Source organism: Belonocnema kinseyi, chromosome 6 (genome assembly GCF_010883055.1).
Source record: "Belonocnema kinseyi isolate 2016_QV_RU_SX_M_011 chromosome 6, B_treatae_v1, whole genome shotgun sequence".
In the NCBI taxonomy this organism is placed as follows: domain Eukaryota; kingdom Metazoa; phylum Arthropoda; class Insecta; order Hymenoptera; family Cynipidae; genus Belonocnema; species Belonocnema kinseyi.
In genome coordinates this window covers 127,078,704-127,098,896 of record NC_046662.1, presented here as the reverse complement: position 1 = coordinate 127,098,896, position 20,193 = coordinate 127,078,704, and the positions used below count along the sequence as shown (strand labels likewise).

Here is a 20,193-nt window from a genome sequence, read left to right as displayed (position 1 = left end):
GCACTGGCTGGAGGTACTTTTTGATGAAAGGGGGGACAAAAGAGTAGTAGCATGGTCGAAGGGGGTGTTATGTAAGCTGGAGAAGAGAAGGAAGGAGGAAAAAGAAATGGGGGACAGATTGTAAATATGAGAGGAAGTAGGTGTAAGAAAATAGTGAATTTGTAAATAGTGGATAAGTATTAGATATTAGTCGCGAGGCAGAGGTTGGCAATGCGTAACAAAGTGAGTAAGTAGGGTCATGCGTGCAAGGCGAGGTGAAGCGAAGCGAGGAAGGCAAGGCTATAAGAGAGAGCGTTCTTAGAGAAAAATTGCAGATGGGTGTGAGTTTTTAAGAGTTAGTTGTAAGAAAGTACTGTAGAAAAATGGAAGAGTACCTCCTTCTCATGTAACCTCACAATGCTAGGGGGTCGGAGCTCAATATTTTGTAACTAATTGTATACCCCACATAATAACGACTACCCTAAGCCTGACTGCACAAGTTGGTTATCTTGAAGGATATAGCTTAAAGGCTGCACGGCTCTGCCGTATATTTAAACTCTGAGCCCGGAAAGTGTACCCGCCTTAGGAGCACGAAGATTTCTGTAGTCGTCTCATCAATCTCGCCCGACAATTATATTAGTTCACTCATTTGACATAATTAGTTTTGATTTTTTCTTAGATTGAAAATTGGATTTTTAATCATTGTCAAGAGTAAAGAAAACTTGCAGCCTTAATGTATCTCGCCAACCAAATTTTTTTAAAAGAAAAAAATCTATTTTCAGGAAGTTTCTTGTCCCTGAAAAATCGTAAAAATAGAGTTTATGGCCGTGTGGGCCACTGACGTACCTTTATTCCATCTAGGAATCCCAGTTGTTACCACTGACATAGAAGTTAAAACAACGGCTAAAAAGTACCTCGCCGTTCATATCCAGTCCCTTGAACAGCTCCCTGGAGGGGCATTGTTCCGCCTGAGTCGAGTATTTGCAGTACAGTCTTCTTTAAGCAACAAGTGTCGCTCTACAATGGCAGGTATGATTAAAAAGAGAAAAGAAAGAAAGTGCAGAACTAGGTAATATTAAAATTTGATCGACTTTAAATTTAGACTTGAAACTTTTAACAGATTGGCCACTGGTAGCGCGTGTTGGAATTTGATTTATAGTGTTAAAAACTGAGTTACTACTCGCGAGAAGTTACTAACCTATAAGAGAGAGCGTTCTTAGAGAAAAAATGCAGATGGGTGTGAGTTTTTAAGAGTTAATTGTAAGAAAGTACTGTAGAAAAATGGAAGTGTAGGCAAGTCAATTTTTCTGGCCAGCAGGCCGAAAAATAAACGTTAATCTAACTTATTTTTTCAATTACACTCGTTAAAAAAAATGTAAACATACTGAAATAAAATATTTTAAACTTTAGTTACTATTAAAACGATCAATTGAAAATTTAGTCGATTCCAAGCACGCCGGCATATATTTCGTACCAAACGTGCTACGTGACATCACACGAGGAGAGATTGGCTGGGCATTTCTGGCCTACATGAATCAGACCAAAATTCATCTTAAGGATTGGTCGATCTCTCAGGGAACATATTGTCGATGAGGCAGATGTAGTTCTAGTTAGTCAAGAAGTCGGATTCTAAGTTAAAAAGAAACACTAAACATTGCGTACCAAAAAGTATGGATGTTTGACCAAGACTTATATGTTATATGTATGAACATATTAAGAGTTGGAATCTGGAAAAAACATTCATAATACGCTTTCTAGGCTCCTCCTGATATTGAAAATAAGAAAAATAGGTTCTCAGATACTCATCGCACTCTTTTACTCGGAGGAGGTGTTCCATTGAACATGGCGGTACTTTGTGGAATACAAATCTGCTTTTCCAATTGTTTCTTATTTAGTTTAAATGTGATCTTAGGGTAATTTTTTTAATTCAACACAAAATTAGAAACAGAGAGGGTGCGATCTAATCGTTAGGTGACGTTATTTAAAAGGAGAGGCATTCGCCAATCGTAACTTTGCGTGACAGAGAAGAAGATGGTGTGAACATTTCTAAAAAAACAATAGCCACCGTTTATAAGCCACACCTTGATTAATTATTCATTCATTAAAATTAAAAAGTGTACCAATATTCTGTGGTCAAATTGCACCGTCGTTGGATTTTCTGTGAAATTCCTTAGTAGAGGGTAAAGTGCCAAAATATCGTCAGGGATCCACTTGTCTGCCATTTTAGGAAAAGTATTGTAAATCAATCCAGCATCCATTCCAGCAACAAATGCACCTGACAATGCTGTAATAAAAACCAAGCCTTTCGTTCCATAAACCATCATTTTGAACCTTCTCAATGATTTAATGATACTGAGCTGAACATTCTTCGATCCAAAATAATCAACTGCATGTGTTTTAGCAGGTAAAAGGTGATCCAGCGCATTATAGAGTAGTCCAGTATACATGAGAAATGCTAATCCTAAATGTGATGCTAGGCGATACTGTGACACTCTTGGTATGTCCGAAGGACCGTGAAACCGATCTTCTAATCCAGATTTTACCATGTACCAGCCCATGAGCCCTTGCATACCAAGAAGCGATCCTAGTGCTAAGACGCGTATTTTCATTACTGGCTGCAGCATTCCTTTGCTCCAAAAGTAAGCTGCAGGTATGATAAATGCAAAACCTATTAGACGTCCCCACATTCTGTGTGCATATTCCATCCACCAAATGTGCTTAAACTCTTCTAGAGTAATATCAGTGTTGTTTCTGGAAAATAAGTAGATTATGAATGAAACTGACATTCAGCTTTGTATGTGCACAGCAATTTAAAAAAAAATGTCTTTACTGAACAATTAAATCTTCCTGAGAGGTACGATTTACCTGAGAGGTTAAACACTTTTAAAATCTGGTGTGCACTTTCAATGAAATTACATAAAATCTACTGAAGCCTTTCGCAATCCAATTTCACTGAAAGGCCTTTTGCACAGTTTTCACGGGATCTTTTTGAAAGTTTTATGGAGTTCTGTTGAAACCCCTGAATAGAATTCACTTGAAACCTTTGAATTTTTGGGAGATTCCTTGCCAACCCTTGAGAATTTGAATTTTTTAGAATCCCGTGAAAGCTTTGAAGGCATATCAGTTTAAATCCCTTGAAATGACTTAAAATCCCATGCAATTTTTGTAATCCTATGAATCTTTTCACATCTTGAAATATGGTGTACGCTCAAGAGTCGAGTACTTAAGCCATCATAGTTAACCATGTATGAATTATAAAAAATAATGTATTTTAATACTGAAATTCGTACATTTTATATTCTGGAAAGATTTTGTATCTCTCGAATTCCTCTACCCAACCATTTTCCGTTGTAGGAATTTTTTCTCCAAGTAACTTCCACGTAACCATGGATAATCCAGACTCAGTAAGTCTTGTAACACCTCCTAAAAAAAGAGAAGGTAAATAACAACTCTATCGCCTTCTTGTTTTCAACAATTTTATTTTAAATGTTACAATCATCTCCAATTTTATTATATAATATACTCTATCTTACGAAATTCTTTAAATAAATGCTATAAAGATAATAATACTGTTGCACTTTCTTATTGAATTCAATATACACTCGAGTCGCGGTACTGCGAAATTCAGTACCCCTTACCCCCACTACTCATTCCTACATTTAATGGTATTTTCAAATGTACAATTCACTGTAATTTTAATTTTAATTCATAATCAAATACATTCGATACTAATGGTGGAAGATTTTATGTTTGTGATGACTTTCCACATTTCTTTCGCTTTATTCATTTTAATAATTTTAATAATAACGATTCAAATCGTCACTACAAACTTTTAGAAGGTAAACAGTTGACATGAGTGCACACAGTTACACGCAGTTATCATCTACACAGATTTTAACATAGTAAATACACGCAGGAATGGAAAACCCTCATGTGTTCTCACTATTGAGGGCGTATCTGCGCTCAATTTTCGCAGTACCCGGACTCGAGTTTAACAAAGTATAACACAATTTATGGTCACGGAGGTGATTACTTCCCATATGTTATCTCCAAAATAAGTTGGAGAACTTTTCGAATGTATTTATAGAACACAAAATAACAAAGCGTACCTAATACAACAGCTACGAAGACCAGTCCACTGCAGGTTAACAGCCACGATCCTACGATTTTTTGTGACTTTGGATTGGTTTTTGTTGAGAAATGCAAAGCAATTTTGCTATTTTGTCGAATTACGCCATTTACCTGCAAAATTATTCAAAATTGTAAAAAGATCATCCAATGAAAACAGAACCTCTCTTTAAATTAAAATATATTGCAGAATAATTTTAGTATTTTGTTTTAGTCGTTTGTTGTGATCAATAAGACAAAAAAATAAAATGATGTGTCTTTTGAACAACAAAATTTGCCCGCCAGTCGCAGGCAAATTGTCACCACACTGGGTTAGTGAACGCTGCCGAGGATTGGAGAGGCAGGAGTCACTAACACACCTACGCACGTACGACATTCTATGTGGAGCTTCAGATTGGTCCCACTTAATTATTTCATAACTCAAAAACTAAAACTTCAATACATTTTTGCAAAGAAAGTTTCGGTTTTCTTTTATAAAGCCATGTAAGCCCGGACACTTAGTTCGAGGACACCCTGTATATACATATAATGGTTCTACATACACGTTCTTCTTAAGCCCCAAGATCTAGCTGAAATGGATGCCTCTATTCGTCCGGCAAGAATGGTGTCAGTTCCACGCTGAGTAACTAACCACATACTATTCAGGCGTACCACTCACGCGGAAACGACGTATTTCTACAGACACAATGCTGCCCTAAGAGTACTTTACTACCACCTTTTTCGCTTTTAAGATGATGGCCGCAATTCTGGAATGCCCAATGCTCCGAGAGAGATATAGTTAATTGTCCAAAATGAGAAGTGGCACATTTTCTTGAAATACAATTTTTTGGCACTAGTATTCATTGCACACTTAGGGCCATATTATGTCTGTAGAGATACTTCTTCACATAATATGCGATCACGGTATACTAAGGCGAAAATGACACCACCTGTCATGCGAAAATGAAACCCGCTGTACCTGAGTTATGTCTGCTGATCTGAGGAAAGCAAAAGTTGGCTACTTCGACAAGAACTGATTTTCTACTTTGTGTGAAAGTTTCCATGCATTTTCTTGTTGAGTAGCCATTGGCGGATTTAATAGAACAAATAATGTTCTTCCGAAATGATTATTTTATTCTTATAATTTTTTATTATTGAACCACTTTCAAAGCAAGTTTATATTGGTTTTATGAGAAAATCAATACATAATTGTCACGAAAAAAGAAAAATGATAATTTTTTTTATGATTGTTTACAGAAATAGTCATTTTTAGTATTTACTCATTTTCCCTCACAAATATTATTGTAATCAGAAAAAATATAAGCATTTAGAATGAAGAAAATAATTCCTACTGTGGTCGAACAATGTGAACATGGATTTCTTTATATAATTCTTAATATAAGTTCGAAAGAATTTGATGTTTAGCTTTTCTACAAAAGGGCATCCAATTCGGTTATGAATTGTAGCTTGGACTGGATAATGAACAGTTAATTTCATATTAGTCCAATATGCGTTCGCTAGTAATACGGAACATTTCCTCAATATTTCATAGGTAATGACGCAAAACCTCTATGTGCACTTTTTGCAATATGAGGTCGATAAACGCCGATAGTTCGATACTAAATATCTCTGCTAGGTAGCATCATTGTAGGAAGTCTACACGCCCTATCCTAGCGATCTAACTTACGTACAAATAAAAGTAAAATTATATTAATTGAGAGAAAATATGCTAAAAAATTTATATCATCTACGAAATCAGAAGAGTTCCCACAATTGGGGGGAACGGGAGCCAGGAATTGGTGCGCTTACTCTATACCAGAATCCACTGTTTTATTCTGTCGGATTCTCGAACATTCATTCCTTTTGATGATTAAAAAACTTTATGAAGAGCAAGGAACACGCGAAATGAATGCTCGACATATCGACAAAGAAACATAAAGCAGCTGTCAGGATCTCTTGGTTCTTGGAGCACCACAAAAAAGGTGACACCACGACAGAAGGCCATGCTTTGCGCACTATTGTCAATGTATCAGCTGACATGCAGAATTTAGAATAAATTGATATTATTAAGATATAAGTATCATTCTGCAAATATAAGGAATAGTTTTTTATATGAAGTGCGTATATTACAAATTAATAAGCTTATCAATTCATAATAAAGTGTACAATACCAGCTGAGATATTGAAAACAGTTCATCGCGAGGCAATATGACGTTCGGTCCTGGTGTCAGACTGTTGCTGTCGTTTTCCAAGAGCCAAGATATTCTGGTCTTTTATAAAAACAAGGTCACTTTACTCAGTTCGACATCAAATTCAACGATCTCGAACGAAAAGTGACTTTTTGCTTGCCCTTCACAAAATTGTATACTTATCAAAAGGCGTGAATGCTGGAGGATCAGACAGAATAAAACAGTAGATTATAGTATAAAACTCTTTCGGATTTTATACAAATTTCTATTTTTCACAGGCTGATTATCCGAAATGAAAATCCTGAAAATAGAAATCAACACTGTCGATCCAAGTTAACTCTTCAAATAACATAAATTATTAACGTCTATTCAGACTAGATGGAAATATGAATTGAAAATTTTGTTCATTAAATTTATTCCGAAAAAAGAGCTTCTCGATCGCTCCGCTGGTAATAGACCCACAGAAATTCCTATTGCCGGTCGGTCGCTCTTCTCATTAAGCTACTAGAGGGATCCAAGCTGTAGATAAAAAAAGATATGACTACTGATCGCTGTTACCTTCTTTGGTGAAACTACAGATTACTTTGCAAATTAACTTGTAACGTAACAACTTACATAATAGAGCGTGTGTTTCTAAAAACAGATTTTTCTTTAGATCTCTCTAGTAGCCTAATGGGAAAGCAATCGACCGGTAATCGGAAGTTCTGTGGCTTGATTCCCAGCCGAGCGATCGTGACGATCCTTTTTCAGAAAACCTTTAATTTAAAAAATTTGTAATTCATATTCCCATCTAGCATGAAAAGACGTTATTCATTTATGTTACTGGAAGAGTTAACTTAGATCGATTGTACTGATTTATATTTCTTTATTTAGGGAAAAAACAATATCACTCCTGATCGGTGTTACCTTCTCTCGTTATAATAGATTCTTCGAAAAATTCACTTGTATCAATACGTAATATCTTGCATAATACAGCGTGTGTTTCTGAAAAAGACTGTTATTTTTATTTCTCTAGTAGCTTAATGGGAAAGAACCCGAACGGCAATCGGAAGTTCTGTGGTTCGATTCCTAACGGAGCGATCGAGGAGATATTACTAGGCAGTCTGATAAGTACCAGAAAACTCTAAGAGATGGCATTAGTATTCACTAATGTGAACCATTTTCGTCGAGCTTGATCCTTCAAATGACGCCTGTCAAAACTTCAGTCATTTATATTTACGCATTTACAAGTTACAGCACTGAGAAGCGACTAACCTCCGAGTTTTTTTTAATATGGAAAAAACTGAGTTTCGAGTTTTGATCAAACACTACTATCATCGCAAGAAAACAATATCCGAGACCAAGGCCAAGCTGGATAAGTATTATCCGGACTCTGCACCGTCGATTAGAACGATTCATAAGTGGTTCACCGAGTTTCGTTGTGGCCGTACGAGCACAGTTGATGCTGAACGATCTGGGCGCCCAAAAGAGGTCACTACACCAGAAAATGTCGAAAAAATCCATGATATGATAATATTCGTAGACTATCTTGAAAAAGGTAAAACCATAACCGGAGCATACTATTCATCATCATTGGACTGATTGAAAATCGAAATCGCCGAAAAACGACCGCATTTGAAGAAGAAAAAACCGCTTTATCATCACGACAATGCGCCTGTTCATTTATGCTTAGTTGCACAAGCATAATTGCATGAAATCGGCTTCGAATTGGTTCCTCAGCCACCGTATTCACCAGACCTGGCCCCCAGCGACTATTACTTGTTCCCTAATCTGAAGACATGGCTCACCGGTAAGCATTTTTACTCAAATGAGGAGCTCATAGCTGAAACTGAGGCGTATTTTGGATCCCTTCCGATCGAGTACTTTTCGGACGGTATCAAAAAGTTAGAAAATCGTTGGACTCGCTGTATCGACATAAAAGGAGAGTATGTTGAAAAATAAAACCGACTTTGGCCAAAAATACGTCTCTGTCTTTCATTTTTCAGGGACTTATCAGACTGCCTAGTATTTCAGAAAACATTTAATTTAAAACATTTTTATTCATATGTCCATCTAGTCTGAATATACGTCAAAAATTCTGTTATTTGCAGTTCACTTCTTCAGGGCTTACCTGATACTGAGGTATCAGGTTATGTTGTTCTTATATGTAATCTCTACGATAACATAACCTGATACCTCAGTTTCATGTCAGCCCTGAAAAAGTGATCTGTAATTCCAGCAAACAAAACTAACAGATACAGTAAAAAACATCTCTGACTATCCTCTCATAGTCCAGACGCAAACCCCATTTCCGTCGGATCGGCGAGGTCCATTCGATTTTCTTTATGCTTATGTGAAATGATCTCCTGATTCCAAGACTGTATAGCAGAACTATGGCAAATGCACCGTTCTCGAGATATTCGGAATTAATTATTTTTTTATACACGTTTGATTAGACATTTAAAAATTTGAAATTTTCGAAATTTTTTTTGTCCTCTTATTAGACAAGCTCATGGGAAGCAATAGTTGTTTCGGTGTTTTTTCGCTCCGACGAATATTTATTGCACAAAGTTAATTAACGTGTAAAATAAGTGACAAAAAATACTTTTATCAATAACCAAAAAAGTATTTCACATTGAGCAAATTACTATTTGAGACTAAATTTCTGCAAGAAACTATACTCACATACTTGATAAATAAAAGTTTATCCGAAATCCAAATTTAAACAATTGTGTGAGTTCTTATATTTAAATTGTGCAATTTTCGCCTATACCACCATATTAGTACTGCTTCGAAGAATAGGTATATCAATTTTCACACCTTTATGTCTTTTTTGGAAAGAATTACATCAACTCAAAGTAAACAAATTAAACAATCACCCCAATTTGCGTAAATGTAAACAATTTAATGATCATTTCGGATAAACTTTTATTTATCAAGTATGTGAGTATAGTTTCTTGCTGAAATTTTGCCTCAAATAGTATCATTTTACATAAGCATAAAAAAATCGAATAAGCCTCGCCGATCCGACAGAAATGGGGTTGGCGTCTGGACTATCAGCAATGAAATGATTTCAGCCTTATCTAAAGGACATAATTTTGCAGTAGCACCTTCGAAAATCCCGAAAGAAGCAATAATCCGCAATTTAGAATCCACAATATATACCCTTCCACCCGAAAAAGAGAAAGACATACGACGTAGGACGGCCAACATTTTACGCCAACCTCAAGTTCCATCCTCAAACTTAACAAAACAAGAAAAAACCGCAATTAAAGCCAATGCCTGTATGAAACATCTAGTAAATAAAATCTACAACCAAGCCAAGCTTAAACCGGAATTTTGGTTTCGTTACGTTGATGACACTTTTGTCATCTGGCGGTATGGATGAGATGAACTAAATAAGTTTTTCGATTTCATCAATCGATTATATCCTAATATCCAGTTTACCATGGAAATTGAACAAAACGAAAAACTTCCTTTCTTGGTCGTATTACTTTACAAAAGATCTGATAACACATTAGGACATGAAGTTTAGAGAAAACCGACACATACAAGCAGATACCTACATACCTCCTCCCACCATCACCCGTCTCGAAAACAACCGATCATCAACTCCCTTGTATACAGAGCTGTCTCCATAACAGATAAAGATAACTTACAAAAGGAATTACAAAACGTTAAACAAATCCTAATACAGAAAGATTACACAAACAAACAAATTGATAAGGCAATAAGAAAATACAATAAAAAAAACAAGTCAACACAACCTACGAAAGGAAGAGAGAGAAAAACGACCACCACCCTACCCTACTTCCAAGATGTCACAGAACAAATGGAAAGAATTCACAACAAACCCAACATCTAAACCATATTTAAACCACCTGCGAAAATAAGGCAACTACTAAATAATCCTAAATACAAAAGGGCACCCCTCAGTGACCCAGGAGTATATAAAATCCCTTGTTCTTGTGGCAAAGTCTATAATCGAGAAACTGGGAGAGCGGTGAGCCAATGTATAAAGGAACATGAGAGTAAAGTCAGGCTAAAACATTTCACACAATCAGCAGTAGCTAAACATCGTATCGAAACAGGACATAACATTTTATTTGAAAAAACAACAGTCATTGCAAAAACACACAATATCTTTCCAATCAGGTTCGACCAGTCCCCACGATAGGGCGCTCTGGCCGATCACAGACATCGTAGAGTATACATAAGAACAACATAAGCTGATACCTCAGTTTCAGGGCAGCCCTGAAGAAGTGAACTGCAATGTTCACGAAACGTCGGAAAAATGCATAGTTTTTTACACGATTGAAACCCGAAAGATCTCTTTTTATCAAAATGAGTCATCGTGAAAGTTAAATCTATTAGACCGATAGTGTTGATTTCTACTTTCCCGATGGATGAAAAAGATATCTCTACTGATCGGCGTTATCTTCTCTGGTGATAATACAGATTCTTTGAAAAATTGACTTGTATTAAGACGTATCACCTTGCATAATACAGCGTGTTTCTGAAATGACTCTTCTTTTGATTTCTCTAGTAGCCTAATGGGAAAAGCACCCCACCGGCAATCGGAAGTTCTGTGGATCTATTCCCAACGGAGCAATCGAGAAAATATTTTTTCTGAAAAAATTAACAAAATTTTCCAGTCATATTTCCATCTGGTCTGAAGACTATAATCTTTTTTGTTATTTGAAGAGTTAGGTCAGACCGATAGTGTGGATTTCTATTTTTACGGTGGATAGAAAGGATATCACTACTGATCCGCGTTACCTTCTTTGGTGATAATACAGATTTTTAAAAAAATTTGCTTGCATTAATACGGAACACCTTGCATAATACAGCGCATTTTTCTGAAAAAAATTCTTCTTTCGATCTCTCTAGTACCGTAATGGGAAAAGCAATAGACCGGCAATTGGAAGTTTTGTGGCTTGGTTACCAGTGGAGCGATCGAGAAGATCCTTTTTCAGAAAAAATTTAACTAAAAAATTTTTTAATTCATATATTCAGTTATTCTGAAAAGACGTTAATAATTTATGTTCTTTGAAGGGTTAGCTTACAGCGTTAGTGTAAGTTTCTATTTGCACAGAGGATGAATAAGATATTACAACTGATCGGTGTTACCTTTTCTTTTAATAATACATATTCTTTTAAAAGTGAACTTCTATTCACACGGAACTTTTCTTAATTTGTAAATATTGTTCTTACGATTTGTCTAGTAGCTTAATGGGAAAAGCACTAGACATGCAATAGGATGTTCAGTGGGTTTTTTTTCCAGCGGAGCGATCGAGATCTTTTTTTTTCAGAAAAAATTTGTTAACTCTTATCTTTATCTAGTCTAAGAAGACGTTCACAATTTCTGTTATTTAAAGAGTCAAGTTAGATCGATAGTGTAGATTTCTATTTTTACGGTGGATGAAAAAGATATCTCTACTGATCGGTAGGGGTAGTTCAGAAAGGGAAAGAAACATTTTTTAATGAGGAAGTAAAACAAACTTAATCATCAGACGAAAGAGTTGAAAATTTCTGTAATTATATATTTTTTAATTACATTTAAAGTGATTCGAATATTCCACCTAAAGTGTGAGCTGAATTTTCTCCGACAACAACGTGTACAACGAATCGTTGTGAGGGCCCTGGAGTTGGTGAACACCCAAAAAGTACAATTTTCATCAACCTACTCCTAAAGTAGTACCGCGAACATTAAATGGCAATATACAAGCTCTCCCTGCTTAAAATGACGGATAGGATCCGATGGAGTCAGATACAAAACAGGATAAAGGTGCGGATAGTCCACTTCGAATTTTAGTCCGTCCCTATCTAGATCTCTTTCGGTTCGTAAAATCTTAAGCGGAAAACTAGCTACTCTAACCGGATTTTCATGCGGATCAGATATGGAAAATAGCAGTTTTTTTTGGCCCTACCCGTGACTTTATCGAAATTCAGGTTAGACGACTCATTTGTTCGAAGTCAAATGACCGTTTTCTATTTGTATCTATCCGGCTTTAAAGCAAACATTGAAAACATAAAATTGAATTATTCGCGCGAAGATATTTTATGTGGCCCTGTTTGGAACTTTGTCGGAACTTCAATTAGAAGACTTCACCTAAGTTCAAACATGGTTTTCTATCCTGTTCTATATGGCTTCGAAGTGAACATCGGAAACAAAAAATCTAATTATTCCCCCGACGAAATCTTATGCGGCCCTATATGGAACTATATCGGAACATGCATTAGAAGACTGTTTTCACCTGAATTAGAAAATGGCTTTCTATCCGGTTCTACACGGTTTGGAAGCGAACATCGATAACAAAAAATTTAATTATTGACCCAGCGAAATTTTATTCGAACCTAACTGGATTTTTGTCAGTCTTTACATTAGAAGACATACATACAGAAACATTCGTAAATGCCTGTTTTTCGGATTCAGGGGGTCTCAAAAAGTGATCATTTGACCAAAACTGGGATGGGGAGTGGGGTAAAAGTTAACACAAATATAATACCTATTTCTAAATAGTGTTTTGTGGTTCGATTTCCAATGGAGTGAAGAAGGAGTAGGATCTTTTTTTCAAGAAATAATTTTAATTTAGAAATCTAATGCCTTCTCTGATGTGAATGTAAAAAAGGACTCAAATACCGTGTAAGCTTCCGGATAGAAACTGATAAAATTCCGCATTCTATCAGGTTCTATCGGATCCTATTCGGTATTTTAAGCAGGGATCTGTACTCAGGTATTATCTGTAATAATCGGTTATAGAAGTCTAGCAGCGCTTGTTTAAAAAGGTTTCAAATGTTAAAAATTGTTGAAATAAATGGGAAATGGCGCTCATATTTTTCTACCAAATGCCCTTCTTTTAGCTAATTTCACTGTATTCTATGTAAGCTTGTACGTGGTTTTGTCCAGAACAATAGCATGTCAACCGCGGTGCCACTGATATTTTACTTTACGATGTAAAAGTGTAAAGGCAAAAATTGCATTTCTTACGAGCAGTTTATCATTACACTCGGAAATTCTTCATGTAGACTTACTGAAGAAAATAGTATACAATTGCATAAAAATCCCCTGCTTACAAACATCTTAGTTCAATTTAAGAAATCTATTTCACTTTATGTTAGGTCACAGAGTTCTGCTGATTCTCCCACCTTGTCACAATCAGTATGCGTCGATTCAGCGAGCAGATTGGTTACTGTTGGCGTGCTTATTTAAAAATGATCAAGTGTGTTAATCAATTCTTTACAGAAAATAATAATGGTCAAAATGTAAAATTAAAAAATAATTTTATCTTTCAATATACCACAAACTTATTTTTAACTTTTTTTTTACAATTATCGTTTGTTGAAGTCAATTGATTGGCACATATCATTTTAAATAAGTGCGACAACAGTAACCAATGCAGTTCATGGCATGACTTATGCGCAGCGTGGGAATATCTAAGAATTATCCTATTATAAGGATTATAAGAATTACATGCTGGTAAAGTAGAAATATGCCGAGTTCACTAAGAATTGATAAGAATGTCCTTACGATTACTCTTCAGTCTTCGTTATGAAACTGTTCAAAATGTCAAGAATTATCCATCATTTCAACAATTTCCATAAAGAAAATCAGAGTTTGGACATTTTTAAACGAACATATTCAATTTGTTAACAGAGTTGACTAAGAATATCTTTCCGTTCCTGGTGGCCCTGTCAACAGGTTTTACCTTCCTCCTTCTTTGGAGTTGAGGTTGCGGCCACTGTAGCGTTTCCGGACCTCTGCTTCTTACTCCTTGGCTTAGAGCTACTTGCCTCAACGGGACTCAGAGAAATCCCCCTCTCTCGCTTCCCACGTTGGGGGCGTGAGTTTCCATTGCTTCTCCTGCCTGAGTCCCTTCCTTTTCAAGTCGTCCAACAACGGACGGTATATTGGGTAAGCTAACCCGCGCATACATCGTAGCCCTGATGAGCTTGTAATGTATGACATCCAATTCTTGGAGTCCCTCCTGAATTCGCAAATCCATATTCCGCCTTCCTTCGCAAAAGTTCTTCATACAACATATGACACTAAAAAACTCCTGTACGCCCTCCTTAGTCTCAGCTCGCCTTTTCTCAACAGTGGCCAAATCCGACTTCAGCTCCTCCTCGGGCTGCTCCGCCACATCCAATGAAGCTCTAGTCTCCTCACGAACACTCCGGTTAAGATTTTCTTGAATTGACGCCAAAATATTCCCACGAGTAGCTAGGTAAATAAAGGTCCACCCCCGCAGAGCCCAGCATGCGGGGTTAAGGTCTATATACCCTAGGAGGCGACCTGGTATCCTAGAGACACCGTTTGCGACACCACTCCCTGGTGCTACTTAGTCCTCGACACGGTTGTTCAGGCCTTAGATTGGGGATCTTAGTGTGTTTGGTCCGCGGAGCCTATTTTATTTCGGCCCTACCCTCTGTTTCCAGCGAACATTCCCCTATCTACCGTCCGGGAACGCGCCAAGTAGGGGTATCACGTCCCCTCTACTACAAACAACGGTGGTGGTACTAGTACTCTAGTAGTTCTGAAGTACTATGGTATTGGTAGTAGTAGTAGTAGTAGTTTTTTTCTTTTTTGTTAAAGGAGTAAAACGGGAAATGCTCATGCACTTATCACATTCGAACTTTGGGAACCATGAGCGCAATATGTGCACATCACGCATATATGTGTAACGCATATACACGTGAAGCACACACATGGGCACATAGTCCACAAGGAACTAATGTCCCCTAAGCTTTTTAATCTCGAGAACGTCTACGTCCTTTTTCTATATTTTCTTTAGACATTTCCACTTTCAGTAACAAATGAAATACTTATTTTTTAACGCAATTCACTGCTTTTACTCACTTTCAAATACGATAACAAACAACGAAGCCGGTACTCCATATTTTTGAAAATACGGTATGGAAATTCTTGCTACCTTACAGACGTATACTTGGAATCAATATGAACAACTTCCTCGCTGGAAGCTTGTTGCAAGAATGATATTTGTTAATGTTTTTTTAATTCGAAAAGTTTGCTCCGCGCTCAGCTGCGATTGCATACTTTCAGGGGATAGCCCGCCCGGCTCGCGCGCTCAAGTCGTTATTCTATCTGGGCCTTCATTTTAGTCGCCACTTTAGTCGAACTACCCAATTATATTTAATAGCTACGTCGACCGACTGATTGGACAGCTGCAGTATCCTTAGGTAATACTTCTTTGGGAGTCGGGTTTCGTCCATCTCTTGTGATTTATACAACCAAGAAAGTGTGTTTTTTAAGACACTCACCGACACCACCGCAAGACCCGTCACTACAAGAATGATATACCCGGATGTACTCTTAGGTAGCGTATAAAGTTTTTTAATAAAAGCGGCTTGCACCCTCTCTAGGTCGTCGAGACATCTCAAACTCCAAATAGGGGAACAGTACAAGGTAACGCTAAGTATTAAGCGCCTGCATGAACATCATCTGTGTTTCCAATACATTTATCTTTGCTCTGCCCAAGATACTTAATACTGCCCCAATAGCATTAAAAGATTTACTGATCATTAGATCAGCCGCTTTCCTAAACACACTAGATTTCGAGAAAGGGAGGCCCAAGTATGAATAATCTTTAGCAAGCTGAAGCTGTTCACCAGCCTAATAGAACTGCTTTTGGCTTATTTTGAATCTACCACCTCGCTTAAAGTCAACAATCTTCGTCTTGTAAATTTACTGTAAGGTCGCTAAGTTTGCAATATTTTTTCAGGCACAATAGTTTCCTACGTGCGTCTTTGTTCAGATTCACAGAGTAAAACTGCTATAAAATCTGCTATAAAATCAAAATAAAAGTGGGCTTAGAATCTCGCCCTGAAGAACACCCTCCGAAATGTCGAAATTATTAGATTTAGTACCATTAATCCTCAACCTGAGCTTGCTATTAGAATATAAACTAATTAATATTCGGATTATTTTTGAGCTAACGCCCAGGCCATGCAGTTTATAGAAAATTTTCTCATAATTGACCGAATCAAAAGCTCTTTTAAAATTCACAAATATTCCGTACACCTTTCTCGTCCTTAATCTGAGGTGGAGTTGTATGACGGAGCTCAGAACAAAAGCATTATCCATGCAACCCCTAACCTTTCTAAAACCAGCCTGAGATTCCGGTAAAACATTACAATAATTCACCCATGTTGTTAGTCACTCAAGTAAAATCTGCATGAATATTTTTAAAAGACAGTTCATCAAAGCTATACCTCGGTAATTAAATGGGTCTGATTTCGCACCCTTTTTAAATATTAATACAACTTCAACTCTGCAACAACTTTTTGGGATTCGTTCTACATAAATAATCTTTTAAAACAAAGCTTGAATATACGCCATCCACTTTTCTGGTAGTACTTTATATAATTCTTTGCAAATTTGGTTTTATCCTGGATCTTTGTTGCTTTTACAACGTTTGAAACTTTTACGAATTTCGGAATATTGAATATCACCGTCAGGAATTGGATGGCATGCACGAAAGAATGCCCAATATATATATATATATATTAAAAATTTTTCATAAGGACAACCGTAGGATTTCACCGGGAGCGGGTGCTAATCTGGAAAATTACACCCACTCTTAGCGAAATCGCGGTAAAATTTCAGCCACAACCACGTCTCACGATCGTGAGATAGGTGGTTACAGTTTGCAACGGATTCATTACGACGATCCGGAAAAAGTTTCGTGCACCCTGAGAATACGGAGCGATCCAAGGACTAACGCCTTCTGCATTTTTCTCGCAAGTGTTTTAGCATATTGTTGACACGCAGGGATGCTTTTCAGGCTATTAACGAGTGAAAGCTTGACACCTGCAAGAGCGCCGATGATAAGGACGATTAGTTTAACAGAATATTCCGGGTACAATCGTTGCAACTCCCTTATAAGGTCTTTATACCTCTCTTTCTTTTCATTCTTCTTGGCTATGATGTTTTTGTCAGTGGGTGCCGAAAATTTGATGACAAACATAGTGCGCTTCTCGAAGTCAAGCAGAACCATGTCTGGCCTCGAGTGTGCAACAGAAACAATTATCGAGGAGCTGTTTACGAAAGTTTTCCTCTTGTACTTTCTTAGTCCGGGCTTTCAGGAGTGAGTAATCAAGATATATTAGATTTGATGCATTTTGTTCACCCCTAATACTGAAATTAAGTCCGAGTGTTTCAGCAACCTCCTCCGCTGCTTTGTACAGAAACGCTCCTTTGCCTACTTCTTCGTAATTCCTGACCATTTTAAGAACAGGGTTTTTTCCATTTGCAACACTATGTGCTGTACCCAGAATATTCCTGTTGTGAAGACATTCAAGACTCAATATTCCGCGACCACCTTGACGGCGTAAGATGTACAGTCGCGGAACGGAAGACTGAAGATGCATGCTTTTGTTCATGTGCATAACCTTCCTTGTCCCGATATCAAGGGATCTGAGCTCGTTCTTCGTCCCTGGAACTACTCCAAATGAATATTGTTATTGATATTATTGACTACCAGGACAGCAAGCATGTTCGTTGCAGATACTTTATTCCTCGCCGACATTTCGGAAGACCAAATTTGCCGGATGAGACGTTTGTATCTGCTTCGGACAGTAACCTTCATAGATGTCACATCCTGAATGCGGCTCTGTGGCACGGTTTGCCGCACAAGTGCCCGTCGGAATAGCGAAGTGTTAGAGATAGTGGCAATAATGTAAGACAAAAGAGGAGTGGGCTCATGGTGTCGCCCTGAAAGAGAGCTCTCTGAAAGGTGACCTTGTTAGTTGTCACACGATTTTTTCCAGATAAGATAGTAAATCTGGTTTTCCAAAGCGGCATCAATCTCTCTTTGCACCTAACGATTTGCGGATGAACCTTTAAGCTTTCCAAAAGACAGATGATAAGTCTATGGGAGGTCGAATCGAAAGCTTTCCGATAATCAATCCAAGCCATCGATAGGTCACGCTGGTAGAATGCTGAATCTTTGCAGACACATCTATCAATGAGCAGGTTCTCCCGACATCCCGCTACGCCTTTCTTTGAGCCTCGTTTTTCATACATTTCTTGCCACACAGGTGTGATTGGTAAGTGATTGGCCTGTAATTCTTCGGGTCAGCTAAGTTACCTATTTTCGGCAGGAGTATTGTACGCCCTTCCACCAACCAATCCGGAATTAGCTCTTCCGACTTTAAATATGAGGTTAAATTACAGGCCCAATGCTGACTGGTTGAAGGAAACTTCTTCAACCAGAAAGTTTTGATACAATCTAGTCCCGGTACGGAATAGTTCATGTCTATTAATACTTTTTTCACCTCCTCGGTAGTGATGGGTGGACATTCTTGATCAGGTGTTATGAGGGCATCACACAGCTCCTTGAAGCTATTTATATTTTCTGAGTCTTCGTCCAATCTATGCTGCACTTCGTAGACTTTTCTCCAAAATACTTCGACCTCCTCTGGTTTGGGTGGGTGGTCGACAGTAACTGGATGGTCTTGAAAGAGTCGAGATGGGTCAGAGAGAAACTGTTGATTTTCTCTGACCCACCTCTACCTCCACTCTAAACTTCTCTTAGTGTCAGATAGTATTCGTATTCTCTCAACAATATGCTGCCTGATGGTCAGCAGCTTTGACTTGTTAAGTGTTTGGTAACGGGTTCAGACTTCGCGCGTGAACTTTCGAACCTTGACGGTAAACTTTCTGCGAGATGTGATGTAGTCAATCACACACTGAATGCTTGAAATTTATTTTCCATTCTAAAAGTATGCACACATTTACAAAATTCGTTACTGTTTTTTTTGTTAGCTACTTTATTTATAGATTCAATACTATATTGGTTCTTTTACACTTATTTAACTGTATTACGCTCTCTTAAAAAAATAATAGACACCTGTGACAGCAGGGGGAAAACCCAATTTTCTGCATTCCTTTAGTACTTCTATCGCTTTTTTCTTTGCCTCAATACAAGCATAATCATACCACGGTTTATTTTTGCGATTGCTTATTGACCCTGGTGAAATTTTTTTAACTCTGAATAAGTTTAGTGATTCCGCTGTCTCAAGAATGGCGCATCTTAAATTATCATCCGGCCGATCAATAGATGCACTCTCCGTATCAATTGAAATTCTCTCAGAGCAATCCATTCTCTCGACATAATCAGAAATCTTTTTTTCAGTTTTAGACATTTAACTACTGTGGAGTGCTCTACTTTAACAAGGTCAGAATTTACTTTTGAGTTACTATCAATTATGAATTCAACAGGGAAGTGGCTAGAAGCTGATATGAAGTGCATAACTCGCATATCCGCTATCAGATCGAGTGCATCCATATTGCACCATAGCAGATCAATCGACCGTCAGCTGGTTCTTGATATCCACCCTCCCTTCCATTAAAATCACCCACAATAAACCTACTCTCTAAGGGAAAATTAGTAAAATATTCATTCAAACTTATCTGCAAAAGACTTAATATCATAGGTACGAGGGTGAATCAAATATTAACCAGAATTCTTTTTTAATATCTATTTATTTATAAAACAATACAAAAATACTATTGATTATTTGTCTACATAGTCTCCTTCACGCTCTACACATTTTTTCCAGCGGTTTGGAAGCTTGTTAATTCCTTGCTCGTAGAAACTTTGAGGTCGAGTCATCAACCAATTGCGCACGAATTCCTCAACATCTTGATCGTTGTCAAATCGCAATCCCCCAAGTGCATCTTTCATGGGCGCAAACAAATGATAGTCACAGGGTGACAAATCTGGGCTGTATGGAGGATGCTCAAGGGTTTCCCAATGCATATCCTCCAGTTTTTGTTTCGTTTCACCCGCCGTATGTGGCCTGGCATTATGAGGAAGGATGACGTTTCTGATGGGGTTACCGCGTCTTTTGCTTCTGTAAGCGGCTTTTGCTGCCTCCAACAGCTGGCAGTAGTAGGCAGCGTTAACCGTACGTC

General features: G+C 37.6%; 1 protein-coding gene across 7 annotated transcripts in view; it reads right to left on the bottom strand.

Moving 5' to 3' along the window:
- Positions 1–20,193, bottom strand: part of LOC117174354 (cytochrome c oxidase assembly protein COX15 homolog) — a 177,252-nt gene that overhangs the window by 107,136 nt on the left and 49,923 nt on the right. For 5 of the 7 annotated variants that reach the window (XM_033363407.1, XM_033363405.1, XM_033363403.1 and 2 more), the window contains exons 3-5: positions 4,089–4,221; positions 3,270–3,402; positions 2,100–2,730 (exon numbers count right to left, since the gene is read on the bottom strand). In XM_033363407.1, the coding sequence (XP_033219298.1) occupies positions 2,100–2,730; positions 3,270–3,402; positions 4,089–4,221 (897 nt within the window). Of the gene's footprint in view, positions 1–825; positions 997–1,797; positions 2,026–2,099; positions 2,731–3,269; positions 3,403–4,088; positions 4,222–20,193 lie in introns of those variants that run through there. The other 2 variants (XR_004467297.1, XM_033363406.1) reach the window with 2 other exon arrangements.